The sequence below is a fragment of the Helianthus annuus genome, chromosome 17 (assembly GCF_002127325.2).
Source record: "Helianthus annuus cultivar XRQ/B chromosome 17, HanXRQr2.0-SUNRISE, whole genome shotgun sequence".
Taxonomy (NCBI): domain Eukaryota; kingdom Viridiplantae; phylum Streptophyta; class Magnoliopsida; order Asterales; family Asteraceae; genus Helianthus; species Helianthus annuus.
This window is the reverse complement of record NC_035449.2, coordinates 63,347,826-63,371,622: the sequence shown is the minus strand read 5'-3', so window position 1 is coordinate 63,371,622 and position 23,797 is coordinate 63,347,826. Positions and strand designations below refer to the sequence as shown.

General features: G+C 40.9%; 1 protein-coding gene and 1 pseudogene across 1 annotated transcript; one reads left to right on the top strand and one right to left on the bottom strand.

The window, feature by feature from the left end:
* Positions 1-15,839: 15,839 nt before the first annotated feature.
* LOC110924571 (activating signal cointegrator 1 complex subunit 2 homolog) lies at positions 15,840-17,002 on the bottom strand. Its single transcript, XM_035986236.1, has 2 exons — positions 16,355-17,002; positions 15,840-15,869 (listed from the first exon to the last, which is right to left on the bottom strand). The coding sequence occupies exons 1-2, from the start codon at positions 17,000-17,002 to the stop codon at positions 15,840-15,842; spliced, it is 678 nt and encodes a 225-aa protein (XP_035842129.1).
* Positions 17,003-21,801: 4,799 nt separating this feature from the next.
* LOC110924570 lies at positions 21,802-22,104 on the top strand (annotated as a pseudogene).
* Positions 22,105-23,797: the final 1,693 nt, after the last annotated feature.

The following is a 23,797-nucleotide window of genomic DNA, read 5'->3' as shown; positions in this document are numbered from 1 at the left end:
TATCGGGCCTGATCTCTTGACAACGAAACACAATGTGTTTCGTCGACTGTGTATTGGGCCTCCCCTGTTTCGTCACTTGTTGGGTTTCGCCGTGTCCTTTTTCTGTTTCGTCAATTCTGTGTCTGTATAGTATAAATACCCCTCATTTGTTTCTGTGTGAGATTAGATGAGAGCATACTTACCGTGAGAGGTTTACTTCAAACATTGTTTGTATATGCTTGTATCGGTTCTCATCCCGTTTAATCAATAGATTGTGTTTCTTTGGTTAAACCGTGTTGTTTATTTTACATTGTGTTTGGTTTGCACCGTCACGAGGATTCCGCACCCGTTACCGTGTTTGTGATAAACAAGGATAAGGTTTTCGTTATCGATCCACCGGAAAAACGGGACCTACATAATAGAACCTTGAATGAGCTTCGGAAATATAAAACAAAAACAAAATTGATACACAAAAAAACTTTACTGAAGTTCATAAAGGTTCCATGATACGATTTTAACGCAGGCATTCCATAATTTGTAGCCTACTTTTACTATGATTAGTGTGACTGAGGCGGGTAACAAACATTTATCAGCTGGTTCTGGTTCTGGTAACTTGAAAACTAAATAATACAAGAAATGGATAATTTGCGTTTGTTACTCTCAACTGGCTATCTTGAAATGGCAGGAAATCTATCTTGTTATATATATTTTTTTAAACTACTCAGTAATGAGTTAGAGCTATAGAAGGATGAATCTGAGATTGTTTTTTAGTACCAAACTGGATAAACCATATCCGCAATAGGTAATTAAGTTGGAAAACACGTTGTCCTACAAGTGTTAATAGTGGACTCCATCATCAAGACAAAAGCATGTGCCCTTGGTCCTAATCTTCACAACTTACTGCCATATGAAATCAGGCCCTATAGCTTTTCATGTATGTCTCGTGTTTGGATTTCTCCCAAAGATTGGTATCCACTTATCTTCTATAATACAATTTTCTGGAAGATATGATACCATGTGCGTTTGTTTTCTTGTTCATATGTCCCAGACTATTAAGTACCTTGGTATGCCTTCTTATATATACCCTTCTACATGCCTAATACAACCACATCTTCCTAGAAATTAATCTACATACTCATTCAGAAAGAAGCGATTCTTTGAATTTTTTTCCTTCATTCAATAACACTTTACAGTGAACATCCTCTAGCTTCCTTGAAAACATGGCCATCTGTATGCCTCGTATCATTCAAGCAAGACAAATTCTCAAACGATCCCTCTCTAATGGTAGCAGTGTAGGTCCCGAAATCTGAGGATCTGATACGAAAACCAAATCCTTGTTTATGACAAACACGGTAACGGGTGCGGAATCCCCGTGACGGTGCAAACCAAACACAGTGTAAAACACACGCATAACCAAAGATTCAATATCTATTGATTAAGGATGAGAACGGATACAAACATATACAAACAATGTTTTACAGACTCTCTCAAAGTCTCACAGCTCTCATCTGTTTCACACATATACAAACTATGAGGGGTATTTATAGGGTACAAGAGATAGATATCGACGAAACGTTGGATGGCTACGGCGAAACTCCAAAGTCGACGAAACTGGGTGAGTTTCATCGACATGCATGTTGAATCTAACTGTTTCGGCCCAAATGCAAGCCCAAGTGAGCTTTTGTCGCATGCAAACAAGTTGATTGGCCCAAACAGTGCTTTACGTACATGAAATCACAAATATTTAGAATTGTAGGATTAGTCAAACTTGTGACATCATCATGACATCACAATGATGATGTCATGGTGATGTGTCATCGGGACTTGGTTTGCGGCGCTCCATGCTTCGCGTATCGAACTCTTGGGCGCACGACGGAAGAATGTCGTGACGTCGGGCTTGATCCGGACCTAACCGTGTCGAAACCAAGTTGAACCGAACCGAACCGAGTCGAACCGAGCCGAGTCGCGTCCACAAAAGTGTACCAACAAACTCCCCCCTGGACGCTACTCGTGATGGTTCGTCTTCTGTGTCTTTCAAGTCTGAGGATCTTCAAAGTCTTCACGCGTCGTAAGTAGAAAGTGTATCAACAAACTCCCCATTTTATTTAGGAAGTGTGTTAACAAACTCCCCCTTAGAATGAACGCTCCATGAGTCATGCTTGTGAATCTTTTGATCGTCAATACTTCAGATCCTTGTGGTGTTGATGAGTGGTCAATGGCAACTCGATCATCTTTATCCTTTGAGTACCTCCACATCGTGTTTTCATTCCAAAGCTTGTCTGTGACAACTCGAGTTTCCAAGATTCCACTTTCGCATTTATTGCACGTTCACTATTTGTTTAGTTGTTTACTTGCACAATTGGTTTACTTTGTAACTGTATATGCTTTGGTTCAATAAAGTGTATTGTGATTGTGCATCGTTATGTGTTAAGTGTGACAAATACATGAACTTGGTGATGAAACTGTAAAATTGTATTGTGATGGGTGTTTTATGTAAGAAATGATATTTAGGGATGAGTAGAGTAATTAGTGAAATTCTAATCATTCTTAACCCTAACCTCCTCCCTAATCATTCACAAAAATTATCACACGTACTTTCACATTCTCCTCTCCTATCCTACAACCATCTTCTCATCATTCTTGGCTTCACAAGTTCTTTGGCATCAAGTTTGATTTTCCAATCCATCTAGAAGCAATCCAAGGTAATTGTTTAATGATTGTTTATTATTAATCATCGATTGATTGATTTTTGCTAAAACCCTAGTTCTACATGTAATGGTTCTATGTTTATTGAATTCTGATTATTGTGAAATGATTTGATTAGTGTGTAATCATTGCCTGATGTTAAGATACAAGACATGTTAGAATTACTGATTGATAATTGGATTACTACAATGCATATGAATGAATTAGGGTTTCCTGAATGTATGAACGTAAGAATGTAACTGTTCCATTGATTCTGTGAATTGGCTTTGGAAATCACGTATGTTGAAACTCGGAGTTAACAGTCAGGGTTTTGTGAAGTCACAAAAGTCTGAGTTTTATTTACATGTTGTCTGAGTTTCTTGCTTGATTGATAAAGGTCCGAATTTTGTAAGGGTTGTGAACATGGTCCGAATATTAAACATGTATATCTAGTCCGAATTCTTTAATTATCACACATGAGAGTCCGAGTTTTTGAACAAGCACATGAGTCCGACTTTTTGATTAGACATAGGGTTGTCCGAGTTTTGTGGGGAGCCTCCCTTGTCCGAGTTTTAAAGGGGGGGAAGCCCCTTGGTCCGACTTTTAAAAGAAGTAAAGGGGGGGTCCGAACTTTAGATATATGGGGATCCGAATTTCTGGTGATGGACATGAAGTCCGACCTTTTGCTTGCATAAGGACCCTAGGTCCGAGTTTATTATAAGGACACAATGTCCGAGTGTTAATAAGTGATGTTGTCCGACTTTTGTTTAATAAAGATGTCCAAGGTTTGAATTGAATGATAGATATATATGATGATGTCCGAGGTTTGAATTGAATGATAGATATATATGATGATGTCTGAGTTTTGAATGCTTACACATGTCCGACTTTCTGAATGCTTATGTTTATACATGTCCGAATGTTATGATGAATCATGGAAAGTTTTGTTAATCTTGTTAAGTATGTGGATTTGGTTTAATCTTATAACCCTTAAGGTTTGTTACCGAGTAGCTACGTTAGAATTAACCACGGACTCTGTCATACGACGCATGATTGGATGAACGCGAGATAACTGTTATGTGTTACTTGACGATGATTGCTTAAACACACTTCGTGATATATATTGCATGCGAATCAATGCGAGCTTAACTGATTGTGTATACATGCATAACTATAGGACTTGACTGAGTTCACACTTTTACTAAGGCATGGGATTCCCAGGGCTTGGGAATGGGATTGAAGGAATGAGATTGAATAGATTTGTACTTACACTGTTACTAGACTATCTACCATCGTCCTCGGTTGTGCAGGACACATACGTAAAACCTACATATACTTGTACTAATCACTGTCCTCAGGTTGCGAAGGACACTCACGTAAAACCTACGTGAACTTATACTCACTACTGCCTCGGTTGTGTTAGGCACTTACGTAAAACCTACGTAAACCCCCGCGTACCCCTGTCCTCGGTTTGTGAAGGACACTTACGTAAATCCTACGTAAACCTTGTACGTACTACTGTTCTCAGGTTAAGAAGAACACTTATGGTTACAAATAGTCTAGTGTATATGCAACATGGGAAGCCCCCACCAATAGAACATACTATCGGCCCAGTAGAGCCACATGTTACAAACGAACTTACTATTACGCATTTACTTTCTATGAACTCGCTCAACTAGTTGTTGATCCTCTGTTACATGCCTTGCAGGTCTTTAGGTACATGGAGCTTGCACTGGGAGGCGCGGTCGTTGTGGACAAGGATCGTGAATACTTTGATTTAAACATTATGACATTGCACACTTTATTTATGATTGGGCTTTCACTCATTTGCTTCCGCTAAACTTTGTTATTATACTTATGTTTTGGAACACCTTTCATATGGATTGGTTAGGTTTAAATACAATTACTTTTACTATATACATTGTTCTATTTTATTGGTGGCTTGATCCCGGTCAGTCACGCTCCCAAGCGGTGATATTCCGCAGGTGGATTTTGGGGGTGTGACAGATTGGTATCAGAGCCATTGGTTATAGAGAACTTGGTTTTAATATGGGAAAAACGTTTTTATTAAAACCAGACTATAACCAGAACAGTGCTCTCAACGATCCACAACGACGCTTCGCTCCACGTGCAAGACTCAACATCTTAGGTAATAAGGTTTATGTTTATTGCCTACATGCTTGAATTACATAGAACTTTGCTCGTGGTATGCTTAGATAACATTGCTTACTATTCGTTATTGCTTGAGAACACTTGTGTGCTTACACTCTTCTGTCATCGCACTATTCGCGAACCTTTCTCACTTATGTTGTCTTTGATGTGAAGATCAATGGCCGGACGTATTAACTTGACTCAAGCCCAGTTGAAGGCTCTTATCAACGAACAAGTTGCTGCGGCACTTGCAGTTGCAAACGCAGGAGGTATACCCTGCAGTCGTAACTCATACTAGGATCTTTAGATCCTACATTCCTAAACCAACTCTTGTGTTTAACCTTGTTCTGTTCTTACACATTAGGTCAACCCGCTCAGCAACCTGTTTGTACTTTCAAGAACTTCATGGATTGTCGTCCTAGCACGTTTAGTGGCACTGAAGGAGCGGTGGGACTCCTCCATGGGTTCGAAAAGCTCGAGTCGGTGTTTGAGATGTGTGAATGCCCTGAGGCTCGCAGGGTGAAATACGCCACTGGTACTTTAGAAGGGATTGCGCTAACTTGGTGGAATGCGCAAGTCCAACTTTTGGGATTGGCAGCTGCTAACGCCACTCCCTGGAATGATTTCAAGGAGCTGATTAAACGAGAATACTGCTCACGAGACGACATCCACAAGTTAGAGGTGGAGTTCTTCAATTTGAAAATGACAGGGTCGGAGATCGAGGCTTATACTAAAAGGTCAAACGAGCTGGCCGTTCTGTGTCCAACTATGGTGGACCCTCCTATTAGATGTATTGAGTTGTATCTCAAAGGGTTGGCACCAGAAATTCAGAGCCATGTGACATCGGCTAATCTTGACAATATCCAGGATATTCAGCGCCTTGCTCATCGCCTCACGGATCAGGCAGTGGAACAAGACAAGCTGCCTAAACGTCAGCGCTACTGCTACCGCTACTACTTCAACTACTCTTGCTACTCCCAGTGACAACAAGAGAAAATGGGATGGGGATTCCAGCAAGGGTTCAGCTTCAGTTCAGTCCCAAGTTCAGCAGCGAACTGACAACTATCAGAGCCCTAGTCAGCAATCTTCAGGCATTCATAGGCAGGGTGGATATCGAGGGAACCTTCCAAGGTGTAACAACTGCAACAGACACCACAGTGGCCAGTGTAACAAGGGTCGCTGTCAAAGGTGCCTCAAGATGGGTCATGAGGCCAAGGATTGTAGGAGCCCGCGGCCTGCGAACCAGAATCAGCAGCAGCAGCAAACACCGCAGAATCGGCAACAGGGCAACAAGGGATGTTTTAATTGTGGCGCTGAAGGTCATTTCAAAAGGCAATACCCTCAGTTGAATCAAAACCAGAACAACAACAACAACAACCAGGGCAATGGGAACAACAATAATGGGGGAAACAACAATGATGGGAACAACGGCGCTAGGGGTCGTGCTTTTGTGCTGGGGCAGGATGATGCCAAGAATGATCCCAACGTAGTCATGGGTAAGTTTCTTCTTGACGACTTTTATGTTACTGTATTGTTCGATTCAGGTGCGGATACTAGTTATGTGTCTTTGAAAGTCAGCCAAGTGTTAAAACGTGCACCAACTCCCCTAAACACCAAACATGTCGTAGAGTTAGCCAATGGTAAAAGTCTAGAGGCCACACACATAGTTCAGGGTTGTAATCTTATCCTCGCTGGTCAGACTTTCTCCATTGATCTCATTCCTATTGTTCTGGGTAGTTTCGACATCGTCGTTGGTATGGATTGGTTATCCAAGCAGCAAGCAGAGATTCTATGTAAGGAGAAGATCATTCGTATTCCTCGTTCTGGTAGAGAACCTCTCGAAGTTCAAGGCGACAGGAGTGGTGCTGTGGTTGGCATCATCTCTTTCCCGAAGGCTCAGAAATGTTTACGCAAAGGCCACACTGCCATTTTGGCACTAGTTACTGATGCATCGACGAAAGAGAAAAGAATAGAGGATATCCCAGTTGTACGCGAATTTCCTCAAGTGTTTCCTGAAGATTTACCTGGTCTACCGCCTCATCGCCAGGTCGAGTTTCAAATCGAGCTAGCTCCAGGAGCAGCACCTATAGCTCGCGCACCGTATCGTTTAGCTCCAACTGAGCTGGAAGAACTGTCAAAGCAACTACAAGAGCTCTTGGATAAGGGCTTTATACGTCCTAGCTCTTCGCCTTGGGGAGCTCCCGTACTGTTTGTGAAGAAGAAAGATGGAACTTTCAGGATGTGCATAGATTACCGCGAACTGAACAAAGTGACAGTGAAGAACCGCTATCCTCTTCCACGTATTGACGATTTATTCGACCAGTTGCAAGGGTCGAGCTACCACTCCAAGATTGATCTGAGATCAGGCTATCATCAGCTGAGAGTCCGGGATGAGGACGTCTCCAAAACAGCATTCAGAACTCGCTACGGCCACTACGAGTTTCTAGTCATGCCATTCGGGCTAACGAACGCGCCTGCAGTTTTCATGGATCTTATGAACAGGGTGTGCAAACCCTATCTAAACAAGTTTGTAATTGTCTTTATCGACGACATTCTGATCTACTCCAAGAGTCAGGAGGAACACGAGCAGCACTTACGTCTTATCTTGGAACTTCTACGAAAGGAACAACTGTACGCCAAGTTTTTAAAATGCGACTTCTGGCTTCGTGAATTCCACGTTCTAAGCCATGTGGTAAACAAGGATGGGCTTCATGTCGATCCATCCAAGGTAGATTCGATCAGGAACTGGCCTGCACCGCGTACACCAACGGAAATACGCCAATTCTTGGGTTTGGCGGGTTATTACAGGCGATTCATCAAAGATTTCTCAAAGATTGCACAGCCGCTTACTCTACTGACACAGAAGGGTGTCACTTATTGTTGGGGTAATTCCCAGGAAACCGCTTTTCTATACCTAAAGGATAGGCTCTACAGTGCACCTATTCTCTCATTGCCAGAGGGCACAGACGATTTTGTGGTCTATTGCAACGCATCGATTCAGGGTCTTGGTTGCGTATTGATGCAAAGGGATAAAGTCATTGCCTACGCTTCGCGGCAACTCAAAGTTCATGAACGAAACTATACTACACATGATTTAGAGCTGGGAGCTATTATTTTCGCACTTAAGATATGGCGACACCACCTGTACGGTACCAAGGGCACGATCTACACCGATCACAGGAGTCTCGAGCATATCTTCAAGCAGAAGGAATTGAACATGCGTCAACGACGATGGGTCGAGCTACTGAATGATTACGAATGTGCCATCAAGTACCATCCAGGCAAAGCCAATGTTGTGGCTGACGCTCTCAGTCGAAAAGACACTCTACCTAGGCGTGTACGAGCCTTGTAGCTCACTATTCAGTCTGGTCTTCCTGCACAGATACGAGATGCTCAGGTAGAAGCATTGAAACCAGAAATTGTCAAGGCTGAAGCCTTACGCGGTTCAAGGTAGCGATTAGAACAGAAGGAAGACGGCGCCTACTATGTAACAGGACGTATTTGGGTCCCACTATATGGCGGTTTACGAGAACTTGTGATGGATGAAGCTCATAAGTCTCGCTACTCGGTACATCCAGGTTCGGATAAAATGTATCACGATCTCAGAACTACATATTGGTGGCCTAGCATGAAGGCCCACATAGCAACTTACGTCGGCAAGTGTTTGACTTGTGCGAGAGTCAAGACGGAGTACCAGAAACCCTCAGGCCTACTTCAGCAACCCAGGATACCACAGTGGAAATGGGAAGAAATTTCCATGGATTTTGTTACTGGCCTGCCTAGATCCCAGCGTGGGAATGATACTATTTGGGTGATCGTAGATCGACTCACCAAGTCTGCTCATTTCTTGGCCATCAAAGAAACAGATAAGTTCTCGACCTTAGCAGACGTCTACGTGAAGGAAGTTGTTTCGAGGCACGGAGTGCCAACCTCTATTATTTCGGATCGGGATGCACGATTCACTTTAGAATTATGGCAGGCAATGCACAAATCTTTTGGCTCTCGATTAGATATGAGCACAGCTTACCACCCACAGACAGATGGGCGGTCTGAGCGCACTATCCAGACTCTAGAAGACATGCTTCGGGCGTGTGTTATCGATTTCGGCAACAGCTGGGAAAAACACCTCCCGTTAGTGGAGTTTTCGTACAATAACAGTTACCACACCAGCATACAAGCCGCTCCATTCGAGGCATTGTACGGACGTAAATGCCGGTCACCTCTCTGTTGGGCAGAGGTGGGGGATAGTCAAATCACACAGATACGACAACGCATGGCGGCAGCTCGCGACCGTCAGAAAAGTTACGCTGATAAGCGCAGGAAGCCACTCGAGTTCTAAGTTGGGGATCGAGTGCTACTCAAAGTCTCACCCTGGAAGGGTGTGGTTCGTTTTGGTAAACGAGGCAAGCTCAATCCGCGGTATGTTGGACCGTTCGAAATCACTGAAAGAATAGGCAAGGTAGCCTGCAGACTAAACCTACCAGCTGAACTCGCTGCAGTTCACAACGTATTCCACGTGTCGAATCTGAAGAAGTGTCTATCAGATGAGACCCTCATAGTTCCTTTTAAGGAACTCGCTATCGACGAGCGGTTGCAGTTCGTCGAGGAACCAGTTGAAATCACGGACCGGGATGTTAAGGTCCTCAAGAACACTAGAATACCTCTTGTACGAGTTCGTTGGAACTCCCGTCGTGGCCCAGAGTACACCTGGGAACGAGAAGATCAAATGGAACTCAAGTATCCCCAGTTATTTGAAAACCGTGCAACCACTACTGAGGCTGAAGCTACTACTGCAGAATTGCGGGACGAAATTCCAAATCAACGGGGGGATGATGTGACACCCCAGGAAAACCAGTAAATGATACAACTTGCCTAGCTTCCTCAGTAACCGCATGCTAAATTTCGGGACGAAATTTCTTTCAAGTTGGGGATAATGTGACAACTCGAGTTTCCAAGATTCCACTTTCGCATTTATTGCACGTTCACTATTTGTTTAGTTGTTTACTTGCACAATTGGTTTACTTTGTAATTGTATATGCTTTGGTTCAATAAAGTGTATTGTGATTGTGCATGGTTATGTGTTAAGTGTGACAAATACATGAACTTGGTGATGAAACTGTAAAATTATACTGTGATAGGTGTTTTATGTAAGAAATGATACTTAGGGATGAGTAGAGTAATTAGTGAAATTCTAATCATTCTTAACCCTAACCTCCTCCCTAATCATTCACAAAAATCATCACACGTACTTTCACATTCTCCTCTCCTATCCTACAACCATCTTCTCATCATTCTTGGCTTCACAAGTTCTTTGGCCTCAAGTTTGATTTTCCAATCCATCTAGAAGCAATCCAAGGTAATTGTTTAACGATTGTTTATTATTAATCATCGATTGATTGATTTATGCTAAAACCCTAGTTCTACATGTAATGGTTCTGTGTTTATTGAATTCTGATTATTGTGAAATGATTTGATTAGTTTGTAATCATTGCCTGATGTTAAGATACAAGACATGTTAGAATTACTGATTGATAATTGGATTACTGCAATGCATATGAATGAATTAGGGTTTCCAGATTGTATGAACGTAAGAATGTAACTGTTCCATTGATTCTGTGAATTGGCTTTGGAAATCACGTATGTTGAAGGTCCGAATTGGCTTTGTAAAGTCAGAAAAGTCTTAGTTTTATTTACATGTTGTCTGAGTTTCTTGCTTTGTTGATAAAGGTCCGAATTTTGTAAGGCTTGTGAACATGGTCCGAATATTAAACATGTATATCTAGTCCGAATTCTTTGATTATCACACATGAGAGTCCGAGTTATTGAACAAGCACATGAGTCCGACTTTTTGATTAGACATAGGGGGTGTCCGAGTTTTGTGGGGAGCCTCCCCTGTCCGAGTTTTAAAGGGGGGAAGCCCCTTGGTCCGACTTTTGAAACAAGTAAAGGGGGGGGGGGGTCCGAACTTTAGATATATGGGGATCCGAATTTCTGGTGATGGACATGAAGTCCGACCTTTTGCTTGCATAAGGACCCTAGGTCCGAGTTTATTATAAGGACACAATGTCCGAGTGTTAATAAGTGATGTTGTCCGACTTTTGTTTAATAAAGATGTCCGAGGTTTGAATTGAATGATAGATATATATGATGATGTCCGAGGTTTGAATTGAATGATAGATATATATGATGATGTCTGAGTTTTGAATGCTTACACATGTCCGACTTTCTGAATGCTTATGTTTATACATGTCCGAATGTTATGATGAATCATGGAAAGTTTTGTTAATCTTGTTAAGTGTGGATTTGGTTTAATCTGATAACCCTTAAGGTGTATTACTGAGTAGCTATGTTAGAATTAACCACGGACTCTGTCATACGACGCATGATTGGATGAACTGAGATAACTGTTATGTGTTACTTGACGATGATTGCTTAAACACACTTCGTGATATATATTGCATGCGAATCAATGCGAGCTTAACTGATTGTGTATACATGCATAACTATAGGACTTGACTGATTATCTGTGAGCACATAGTTTAACATACAGAGCAAACCAAGGTGAGTTCACACTTTTACTAAGGCATGGGATTCCCAGGGCTTGGGAATGGGATTGAAGGAATGAGATTGAATAGATTTGTACTTACACTGTTACTAGACTATCTACCATCGTCCTCGGTTGTGCAGGACACATACGTAAAACCTACGTATACTTGTACTCATCACTGTCCTCAGGTTGCGAAGGACACTCACGTAAAACCTACGTGAACTTATGCTCACTACTGCCTCGGTTGTGTCAGGCACTTACGTAAAACCTACGTAAACCCCCGCGTACCCCTGTCCTCGGTTTGTGAAGGACACTTACGTAAATCCTACGTAAACCTTGTACGTACTACTGTTCTCAGGTTAAGAAGAACACTTATGGTTACATATAGTCTAGTGTATATGCAGCATGGGAAGCCCCCACCAATAGAACATACTATCGGCCCAGTAGAGCCACATGTAACAAACGAACTTACTATTACGCATTTACTTTCTATGAACTCGCTCAACTAGTTGTTGATCCTCTGTTACATGCCTTGCAGGTCGTTAGGTTGCACTGGGAGGCGCGGTCGTTGTGGACAAGGATCGTGAATACTTTGATTTAAAAATTATGACATTGCACACTTTATTTATGATTGGGCTTTTACTCATTTGCTTCCGCTAAACTTTGTTATTATACTTACGTTTTGGAACACCTTTCATATGGATTGGTTTGGTTTAAATACAATTACTTTTACTATATACATTGTTCTATATGATTGGTGGCTTGATCCTGGTCAGTCACGCTCCCAAGCGGTGATACTCCGCAGGTGGATTTTGGGGGTGTGACGTTGTCATCGAACATGTTCTCCAGTCCTTTAGCATCTGCACACCCAAGAAATCTAAACGCATAATGAGAACAATCACTTGGAATATAGACAAATTAAACAAACGACACATATGTGATCAAATCTCAATCAAACACCGACCGACAACAGTTTGAAAGTTTAGAAAATGATTAATTTTAATCCTTTAACTTTCAAAACTTGTTAACTTCGACTGATTATGAAGATGTAGTTGTTTTCCGGCTTACGATCAGGATTTTAGGTAGGATAGAGTCGAGTTCCAACATCGGTCAATCAAAAATAAACTAGAAGCAAAATCTTTTTGATTTTTGTAAAGTTTATATTAAAACACACCTAAAATCTTTTTGTAATTTTTCATTTTTCAAATGTTAAGACGGAAAGCAATAAATAAATATATACAAAGATTCAGGAACGAAAGCAGTAAACAGATATTTACAGACATTCTTTTTGCGAATTTCGAGGGTAAGAGAATCATATCAGTGTACGGTCATGTCAAAACGCTCTTGTGGTTCAATTAGTTAACGTTTAGATAAGCATCCTATAACAATTATCGGTATTGTTATCCACTTAAGATCAACTTATCAGATGTAATCATGGCGAGGGGATACGATTAGGTGTGATTTATACTTACCGACCGACGTTCATCCACACACGACACATTCTCGTATCAAGGTATGCACGAGAGTTCATCTTACCGGTGAGTATACCGTTTATCATCCGTTTGACCGTATAAAAGATGTGAGAAACTCACTTATTTTTTATTGAAAACAAGCCCTATTTTATAGAATCACTTACTGATGAGGAACTTGATTTTCATATGCATGAGGGCACAGGAGCAAGTCCGTGAACAGGTCAGTACATCGTACAGCAAAAAGACGAACTTGACTCCCGCATAAATGTGATATTTTATCACTTATTTGTTTGGACATGTGATTGTTGATCACTTATTGAGGTCGTATGCAGTATGTACACGTATGTATAGTATCATGGAAGATCTAGACTTCGTCCCCGTTATTTTTCGGTGAAAGATACAACCATGATACCCAGATGATAAGACAGCATAAAGACCGAATATCTCAGAACCTCGGCAATCTCTCAAACGAAATTTCGGTACTAAGACCATATGCCAATGAATGGTTCCCACCTGGTCTTTAGTCAATTAAGATTTATATCACCCTGCACACTTTAAAATGATTGTGAGCCTACCGATACATCTTATATAGAGCTGCTTAGCGTTTTTCATTTTAAGTTCAGTTCGAAGATGTTTCAACAGACCACTGATGTACTATCATTTTCTCTTTTTCTCGCTAGGAAACTCATTTTTGATTTTCTATTGTTTTTGTGTTTTTGAAATTTTTAGATGTTTTTGGATTTTTAAAATTTGGATTTACTCCCCCTAAAATCAACAAACTATGATAAATTTTAAAAACACAAAGGTATTTACAAAAATGATTTTCCGATGTCGGTTAACTCATGTTTTACCTCAATGTCGTTTACCAAAAGTAATTTTAATCAGAATTGATTTCGAATTTTGGAAAAATCAGTTGGCACATCGGTAAGCGGTGCGGACCATGACAACATTGACGAGTTTCATATTAAAAACAATCACGTGTGAGGTGATATTCGAGTTCAACGTGTCAGGCAAAGAGTGTTGTACGAGATGATAATAATTCATAAAGTAGCTTAAGCATCGACAAGTATAGGAGAGATTAGAAATTTAAAACCGTTTCATGCAACTGCTTCGAGCATTGCAAGGAGTCTGAATGCTCTCCGAAACTGGATATCCACCCGGTGTGGATTTCAAGGTCGAATTTGCAGCTACTGAGAAATCTCTTCACAACAACAAGATCATAGACCTCTGGGTCCAGCTGGTCTTCCATATTGCACCAGTGAAGGTCTTTGTCTTTCTCTTGAGAAGTAGTGTGCGGTTGTTCAATCCACGCCAAGGCATCCGCACACCCGGTTGGTTTCTTCAACAAACACATTTTCCTCAATCACCCCGCAAAGAAATGTACATTGCACGTTCATCTTCTTGATTTTGAACTTTAGACGTGCTGCAGGTGCGTACATTTTGATTGAATCTATCCTGGGGACCCGATTAAAGCCTTGAACAATCAAACTTTGGTATGATTTTCATTTTGTCGAAGGCTTTCAATATCTTTCGACAGACAATTCTGTCTTCTTTTCTTTTTCTCTCCATCAAAGGCAACAATTTCTTTGTCGCCGATCTTGTGCATGGACACTCCACTATCAACAATCCGATGACTATCGATAGTTCCTCCTGGAACATCCTGCACACTCACTCAGAGATTAGATGGAGAGGGGGACCCAAGCCTTCACAGACTTGGGTTGCCCCTGAGAATCAAGAAATGTAATTTCAATTTCCTGATGATTTTCAAACACAGCACCTCCCCCTGAACTTTTTCCCGATTTAGGTTTCCAAGTTTGTTTCCGTTTACCAGATTGTGTATTATGTATAATTTCTGGTTTTAATGGTTGTGACAAACTAAGTTTCCTTTTAACAGACTTTACTTCAGATTTTAAGGCATTTTCGATCACCTTCACATTTTTACGTCGTTGTTTTTTTTCTTGTTCTTTAATAGTGCGTTTATCATGTTTTGGAGAAACAGGACGACATTGTGAGTGACCTTGTTCAGAGGGGGCTCTTTCAACAAAATTTGGTTTGGGCGAGTTTGTGCAGTCTTTAATGATGTGCCGAAACTTCCCACATTTGAAACAAGTTCTCCTTTCAACAAACTTAGGAGAATCTAATCGACGACCTGACGTAGAAGTTGTAGACACAGAGGTACTAGCTTCACACCCATTTGTGCGTTGAGTGTAATTGTTGACTTTTTGAACAAAATCGGTATTTGTCTTATTTTCAAAAGTCTCCACTTTATCAGTACCTTTGGAGGCCACAAACTTAACGTCTTTTGCTTACTTCTTGTAACGAGCTCCTTTTGATTCAACCTTAGCCTTGGGCTTTGGAGCTTGTTGTTGTTGTTGTTTACCCTTAAAAGCGACAGATTGTTGCTTTGTCGGTAATGTTTCATTTCGATGTTGTTTCCTAACTTCAGCTTTTGGAATAGGATCACACTGAGTTACAGAAACTCTCGGGATCGCTTTACCCAAAAACTTAGTTGTATTATCTTCAAACACTTTATCAATCAAGGATTGATTAACGTTTTTGATTGGAAAATCTTTGTCTGAATAAATTTTACTATCACCGACCAAAGTATACAACACGTTATCACTGTTAATGGTAGAAACTGTCTCAGTGATAGGATCTATTTCTTGTTTAGCACCAGTTGATTGCACAGCAGGAGTAGGAGGATCACACAGAATGTGATTCTCAAAAGGCACTTCTACTCCTTTTCTATCATCAAGAGATTTATCCTCATCACTCACATCTGATTCATCATCTGACGAATCATTGTCCTCAATGGTTGGAGGACTTTGATTTGAAGCACATGATGACTTTTCCTTGCTATCAGATGAGCCCTCTGATGAATTGTCCGTTTTGAACCCTAAGCCAGTTGTAACTTCCTCATAATCAAGAGGTACAGTTGGCTCAAAACGCGGCATTTCCTCTTCATCGGGCATCTTGGTATAGTTGTGTCTCAAAGGAGGCGGACACTACTTATACCCAATGCCTTTAACATTACCCTTTAGTTTTTGAATGTCAATGATGTGATCGAGCACAAATCGGGAGCTAGAATAACTCTCCAATTTGAGCTTGATTGCATCATGCCGCATTTGGCAATGGCTTGTTCCTTTTTGGTTTCCTCAACGATGTTAATGTAATCGTTAATACTAACTTGTTTATGATAAACAATTTTGGTCACTTCGGAAACACTTTTCTTTAAGGTTTCAATTACAGATTTAAAATCCTTTTCATTTCTAACTAAAGCCATATTTGCCTCTTTGCACTTTGACAGTTCAATAACCAAACTCTGATTGTGACTATGAACCGTTTCAGATTCACATTTCAATTCAGCACATTCACGTTTCATATCAGCACAATCACTACATATGCTAGGAGTTTCAGATTTTACCTGACTTGTAGAAGCTGTGACATTAGCCATAAAGGCAGTCTGAGAAGAGAAAGATCCATCTTCAGTGAGAATCTTCTCCATTTCTTCTGATGTAGCATCAGCTTTCTTGATCAAGTCAGATTTCTCATTAGCATCATTCGACAAATTATCAGCTTCAGAATCCATTCCCTCCTTCACGTCCGATTCTGAACTGTAATCACTCACACCTGAGCCATCTTTATCAGTACTGCCACTATATCCTGAACTGTCATCATTTCCTAAAGATTCACCATCATTAACATTCTTGACAATTTCAGCATAAAACACAGTTCCTCCTTGATCTCCACTTCCAAATTGTACAGACAAGGAGTCATCGGCTTTATTTGAGTTGGACGTGGATGTACTTGTTTGATTTATGAAAGGATTTTGGTTGCCTTGTTGAGGTTGATCTTGAGGTGTAGCAAAGCGAGGTTGAAGTGGAGTGTAAGTAATCGATGGTATCAAACCGAAAGGTTGAGGTTGGGCTTGTTGTTGTGGTTGGACTTGTGGTTGTGATGGAACAGGAATATAAGCCCTCGGATCGAACTGAGGTTGAGTAGTGTTAACTTGAGGTGGAGGTTGGGGTGTTGGAATAGGAATATAAGCACTACCCAATTGAGGTCTAGAATAAGCCTGAGCTTGAGCACTCATATGCGCTGGCGGATGATAGGCACTCGGATCGAAAACCGGAGGTGGAGCTGAAGGAGGAAAACCAGGCAGGTACATTTCAGTACAACTCATAATTGATGTATTGAATAAAGTTCCTGATCACACACTTGAAAACACGCTATTAAATCACTTTTCCAAAGCCTATGTTAAAAAAATTTAACAAGTTTCGACCAAACCCAAATTTTGGCGAAACTATCACTGCTGAAACTTTAGCTCGACGAAACTTGTGAATTATGGCGAAACTTGTTTGTTCAAAAACAAACTACTCGACGAAACTTGGATAATGACAAAACAATGTCGACAAAAATTAGATAAAATAATGGTCGACGAAACTTTGATGATTGAAATACAAAATGACCTTTTCTTTCAAACGAATCACATGTCACCACTGAATGAATTCATATGCAAATTTTGACTTAATTGAACCAAAAAATTGAAATCTCATGAGCTGACACATGAATTACATCACGTGACTATGGGCCACAATCATTAATTCACCTCACGTTCAAAGTCACTAACTGATCTTACATGTATATGGCGGACATCATTTATATCTACATAATTCTTATTGGGCCGCAACAGCACATGCAATCTGATTACCATAACATGGGCCGCCAAATCTGATTCCCACTCACAATCCAATGAATTGTTAATAATTTTTTTTTAATCGACGAAACTACTATGAATTATAGTCGACGAAACTCAGGAACCAATGACGAAACAGTATGGAAAAACAAAGACGACCATACTGTTTTGATAACTCACTGATCGACGAAACTGTTGAATGATTAATGAACGACGAAACTCCTTATTCTTGGTCGACGAAACAGAAAGGATAAGGTTTCAGAGTTGCTGAGATTGGTTAGATATTTTGAAAGCAATCTTATCTCCTTCTGACAACATGACACACAAATTCAAACTACAGCATGCTTGCCATACCAACCGATAAGGTCACCCATATTTTAATCAAACAAGCTTTTATCTTTTAATTTTTAATTCAACAAACAACTTGAACAGACACCTTGTTAAAGATCAACTAGGTTTGGTTTTAAACAAGGATTAGAGCCAAAGCTCTGATACCAATTGTAGGTCCCGAAATCTGAGGATCCGATACGAAAACCAAATCCTTGTTTATAACAAACACGGTAACGGGTGCGGAATCCCCGTGACGGTGCGAACCAAACGCAGTGTAAAACACACGCGTAACCAAAGATTCAATATATATTGATCAAGGATGAGAACGGATACAAACGTATACAAACAATGTCTTACAGACTCTCTCAAAGTCTCACAGCTCTCATCTGTTTCATACAGAAACTATGAGGGGTATTTGTAGGGTACAAGACACAGATATCGACGAAACGTTGGATGGCTATGGTGAAACTCCAAAGTTGACGAAACTGGTGAGTTTCGTCGACTTGCATGTTGAATCTAACTGTTTCGGCCCAAATGCAAGCCCAAGTGAGTTTCTGTCGCATGCAAACAAGTTGATTGGCCCAAACAATGTTTACGTACATGAAATCACAAATATTTAGAATTGTAGGATTAGTCAAACTTGTGACATCATCATGACATCACAATGATGATGTCAGGGTGATGTGTCATCGGGACTTGGTTTGCGGCGCTCCGTGCTTCGCGTGTCGAACTCTGGGGCGCACGACGGAGGAATGTCGTGACGTCGGGCTTGAGCCGGGCCTAACCGTGTCGAAACCAAGTTGAACCGAACCGAGTCGAACCGAGCCGAGTCGCGTCCACAAAAGTGTACCAACAGGCAGCACTGCCGCATCTATGGATATCCCCAAAGGCTATTTTGCCATTTACGTTGGGGAACAAGAGAAGAAGCGGTTTGAAGTCCCTGTATCAATATTAAGCGAGCCTAGATTTCAAGAGTTACTGCATCAGTCAGAGCAAGAGTTTGGATACAACCATCCCATGGGCGGGATCACGATACCATGTAGTGAAGACGTATTCACCGATCTTGCTTCTCGTTTTGGAGCATTTTGACTTGTGTAGATCGGTATCTTTTAAACAAAGTTTTGTAAACAACAAGACAGTAGTGAGGTTTTGTAGTTGTAAAGTTAGATCGTTGTTCCATATTAATGAAACTTTAATTGGATATTATTTTGAGTTCATGATATACTAATTGTTATAAGAGGTGGTTTAGTACACAAATAAAGCTACATAGTAGCCAGTTATAAAAGTTGAAGGGGATACTTACAACCAGAATTGCATGCTCTTATAGTTTAACTCAACCCTATAATCCGATCTATCAGCAAACATTTTTACGTATTCCACATCCAATCATGTTTTAAAAAAGGCCATGGCTACACATGTATAAGTCATAACCTTGGTAGACAATACAGTGTTCGTTTGAATGTTTCTGCTGCTTGAAACTCCAATTATATAAATTACCTCCGTCAAAGAAAGTGTCCAGCCTAATAAACTTGTTGGTGCTCATGGATTAATTACTCTTTTGGGTCCACATAAACACATGACAGTGAACGCATAGGCTGGTAGTAGAACCTTAAATGAGCTTCGGAAATATAAGACAAAAACAAAATTGATACACAAAAACTTTACCGAAGTTCATAAAGGTTCCATGATACGATTTTAACGCCCGCATTCCATAATTTGTAGCGTACTTTTATTATGATTAGTGTGACTGAGGCGGGTAACAAACATTTATCAGCTGGTTCTGGTAACTTGAAAACTAAATAATACAAGAAATGGATAATTTGCGTTTGTTACTCTCAACTGTTGGTTCAGGTCCCACACTAAATACACACTTAAACTCACCAGATGTATGCAGAGAAGAAAGGAAATGTAAAACTATTGTTTTGATAATCAAATAAATGGGTACAATTAATAAACTACTACTAAATCCCTATTTATAATAAATAAACACATCAAATGATGCAACGTCATTCTCCACATAATTCGGTCAACACGTTCCCATAATTCACTTCCTTGAAGCCCCGTCAAACAAAGACTAAATCGTCCACAAACCAAAATAACCATGTGATTAATATTGTTCTAGCTGATCTGAATCCAGCTCCAATACCGGCGACCCGTGTGACCCGATAACGTACCGACCTTTGACCCGAAACAAACCGAATAACCCAATAATCACCCCCTTAATCGGTTTGTTCACACCCGTCACTGCAGCACCGAACCACCTTCGTTTCAAACCATCTCGACCTTTTCTCGGACACCCGACCTTCACCTCGGTCACGCCCAAGTCTTCTCGGTTCAACCCAAATCAACTCCACTACACTTGTAACATATCACATGGCATCACGCTGGAAACGACGTTCACTAACATCACGACTTATCACGGGTCAACGACCTCTCCCCGGTCACATCCAAAGCCACCCGATTGAACTCCAACGCCATAATGTTACACCCTGTTTTTTTTCTTGACCTTTTACCGATCACCCTTGTTCAAGAGGCTCTCCACCGACAAAGAAAACAAGCCACCCGCTTCTAAGGTTTTCTCACCTTGCTAAACAAGATGAATCCAAAGCCACCTGCTTTGACGGATCCATTCTGCCAATGTTTCACGCACTACGCCGGTCTCCTCTTATCACGAAAAATCCGATCAAGGCTTCCGTTCTCACCATCTACTGTTATCACCGGTTGTATACCAGCCGCGCAAACCCGCAACTAACAACCGAACAGCCTAGTATCTTCTTCCTTTGAACATCGCTAACAGCCACGAACACCGATGTTCATCGCGGTCACCCCCGTCATCTCACCCGGTTCTTACCCGCAACAACGGTTGACCCGAACACCATAACGTCTTCGTCTTCTGCTGTTAGTCAGTCCCGAACAACCCTTCTTTACCTTCTTTCACACCTGCCCTCCACCGACCGACACACCCGCCGGCGGCGGAGGCTTCCTCGATACGAGCCCTAGGCTCTGATACCAAATGTTGGTTCAGGTCCCACACTAAATACACACTTAAACTCACGAAATGTATGCAGAGTAGAAAGTAAATGTAAAACTACTGTTTTGATAATCAAATAAAGGGGTACAATTAATAAACTACTACTAAATCCCTATTTATAATAAATAAACACACCAAAAGATGCAACGTCATTCTCCACATAATTCGGTCAACACGTTCCCGTAATTCACTTCCTTGAAGCTCGGTCAAACAAAGACTAAATTGTTCACAAACCAAAATAACCATGTGATTAATATTGTTCTAGCTGATCTGAATCCAGCTCCAACACCGGCGACCCATGTGACCCGATAACTTACCGACCTTTGACCCGCAAACAAACCGAATAACCCAACATCAACCGGCTATCTTGAAATGGCGGGAAATCTATCTTGTTATATATATTTTTTTGAACTACTCAGTAAGGAGTTAGAGCTATAAAAGGATGAATCCGAGATGGTTTTTTAGTACCAAACTGGATAAACCATATCTGCAATAGGTAATTAGGTTGGAAAACACGTTGTCCTACAAGTGTTAATAGTGGACTCCATCATCAAGACAAAAGCATGTGACCTTGGTCCTAATCTTCACAACTTACTGCCATATGAAATCAGGCCCTATATCTTTTCATGTATGTCTCGTGTTTGGAATTCTCCCAAAGATTGGTATCCACTTATCTTCTGTAATACAATTCTGGAAGATATGATACCATGTGCGTTTGTTTTTTTTCATATGTCCCAGACTATTAAGTAACTTGGTATGCCTTCTTATATATACCCTTCTACATGCCTAATACAACTACATCTTCCTAGAAATTAATCTACATACTAATTCAGAAAGAAGCGATTCTTTGAATTTTTTTCCTTCCTTCAACAACACTTTACAGTGAACATCCTCTAGCTTCCTTGAAAATATGGCCATCCGTATGCCTCGTATCATTCAAGCAAGATAAATTCTCAAACGATCCCTCTCTAATGGTGGCAGCACTCCCGCATCTATGGATATCCCCAAAGGCTATTTTGCCATTTATGTTGGGGAACAAGAGAAGAAGCGGTTTGTAGTCCCTGTATCAATATTAAGCGAGCCTAAATTTCAAGAGTTACTGCATCAGTCAGAGCAAGAGTTTGGATACAACCATCCCATGGGCGGGATCACGATACCATGTAGTGAAGACATATTCACCGATCTCGCTTCTCGTTTTGGAGCATTTTTGTAGGTCCCGTTTTTCTGGTGGATCGATAACGTAAACCTAACCTTGTTTATCACAAAAACAGTAACGGGTGCGGAATCCCCGTGACGGTGCAAACCAAACAAAGTGTAAAAGAAGAACACGCGTAACCAAAAGATTCAATATCTATTGATTAGGGATGAGAACGATACAAACATATACAAACAATGTTTAAAGACTCTCTCTCAAAGTCTCACACAGCTCTCGTCTGGTCCAAGTTTCACACAGAAACTTTGAGAGCTATTTATACTAAAACACAGACACAAACTTGACGAAACAGAAAAGCACTCGACGAAACACCTTTGGGCCAAAGATTGGACCTGAAGAAGCCCAACAGGCGACGAAAGAGGGCTATGCCCACTACAAAGGTGACGAAACACAAAAGTGTTTCGTCATTTGCTTTACAGAATCCACAAAGTCAACATATTCAACTACATGACATCATCATGACATCATCATGACATCATCATGATGATGTCATGCTAATGTGGCGCCTGGACTTGGTTCGCGGCGTTCCGTGCTTCGCGTGTCGAACTCTGGGGCGCACGACGGAGGAATGTTGTGACGTCAGGCTTGAGCCGGACCTAACCGTGTCGAAACCAAGTCGAACCGAGCCGAGTCGAACCAAGCCGAGTCGCGTCCACACAAAGTGTATCAACAAACTCCCCCTTGGACGCTTCTCGTGATGGTTCGTCTTCTGTGATTGTTCGTCTTCTGTGTCTTTCATCTCGGAGGATCTTCAAAGTCTTCACGCATTGTAAGAAGAAAGTGTATCAACAAACTCCCCATTTAATTTTGGAAGTGTGTTAACAAACTCCCCCTTAGAATGAACTCTCCATTGAGTTATGCTCGTGAATATTTTGATCGTTAATTCAGATCCTTGTGGTGTTGATGAAGGGTCAGCGGCAACTCTATCATCGTTATCTTTTGATTGCCTTCACGTCGTGTCTTCATTCCGAAGCTTGTCATCGAACATGTTCTCCTCGCCTTTAGCATCTGCACATGCAAGAAATCTAAACGCATAATGAGAACAACCGCTTGGAATATAGTTTCCATAAACAAACGACACATGTGTGACCATTTTACAATCAACTACCGACCGACAACAGTTTGAAAGTTTAGAAAATGATCAATTTTAATCCTTTAACTTTCAAAACTTGTTAACTTCGAACGTTTATGAAGGTGCAATTGTTTTCCGACTTACGATCAGGATCTTGGGTAGGATAGACTCGAGTTCCAACATCGGTCAATCAAAAATAAACAAGAAGGAAAAATGTTTTTGGCTTTTATAAAGTTTATATTAAAACACACCTAAAATCTTTTTGGAATTTTTCATTTTTCAAACGTAAAGACGGAAAACAATAAATAAATATATACAATGATGCAGAAACTGAAAGCAGTAAATAATATTTACCGACATTCTTTTTGCGAGTTTCGAGGGTATGAGAATCACATTAGTGTACGGTCACGCCAAAACGCTCATGTTCTTCAGTTAGTTAGCATTTAGATAAGCATCCTATAACAATTATCGGTATTGTTGTCCACATAAGCTCAACTTATCATATGTAACATGGCGAGGGGATATGTTAAGGTATGATTTATACTTACCGACCGGTGTTCATCCACACACGACACATTCCCGTATCAAGGTATGCACGAGGGTTCATCTTACCGGTGAGTA

What these genes read in the sequence shown, in the direction of transcription:
- LOC110924571 (XM_035986236.1), bottom strand. Translation starts at nt 17,002, where the DNA reads ATGTACCTGCCTGGTTTTCCTCCTTCAGCTCCACCTCCGGTTTTCGAT. An exon ending in ACTTGATCAAGAAAGCTGAT is followed by an intron (nt 15,870 to 16,354) that starts GCTACATCAGAA and finishes CAAAAACTAAAG; the next exon opens with GGTAATGTTAAAGGCATTGG.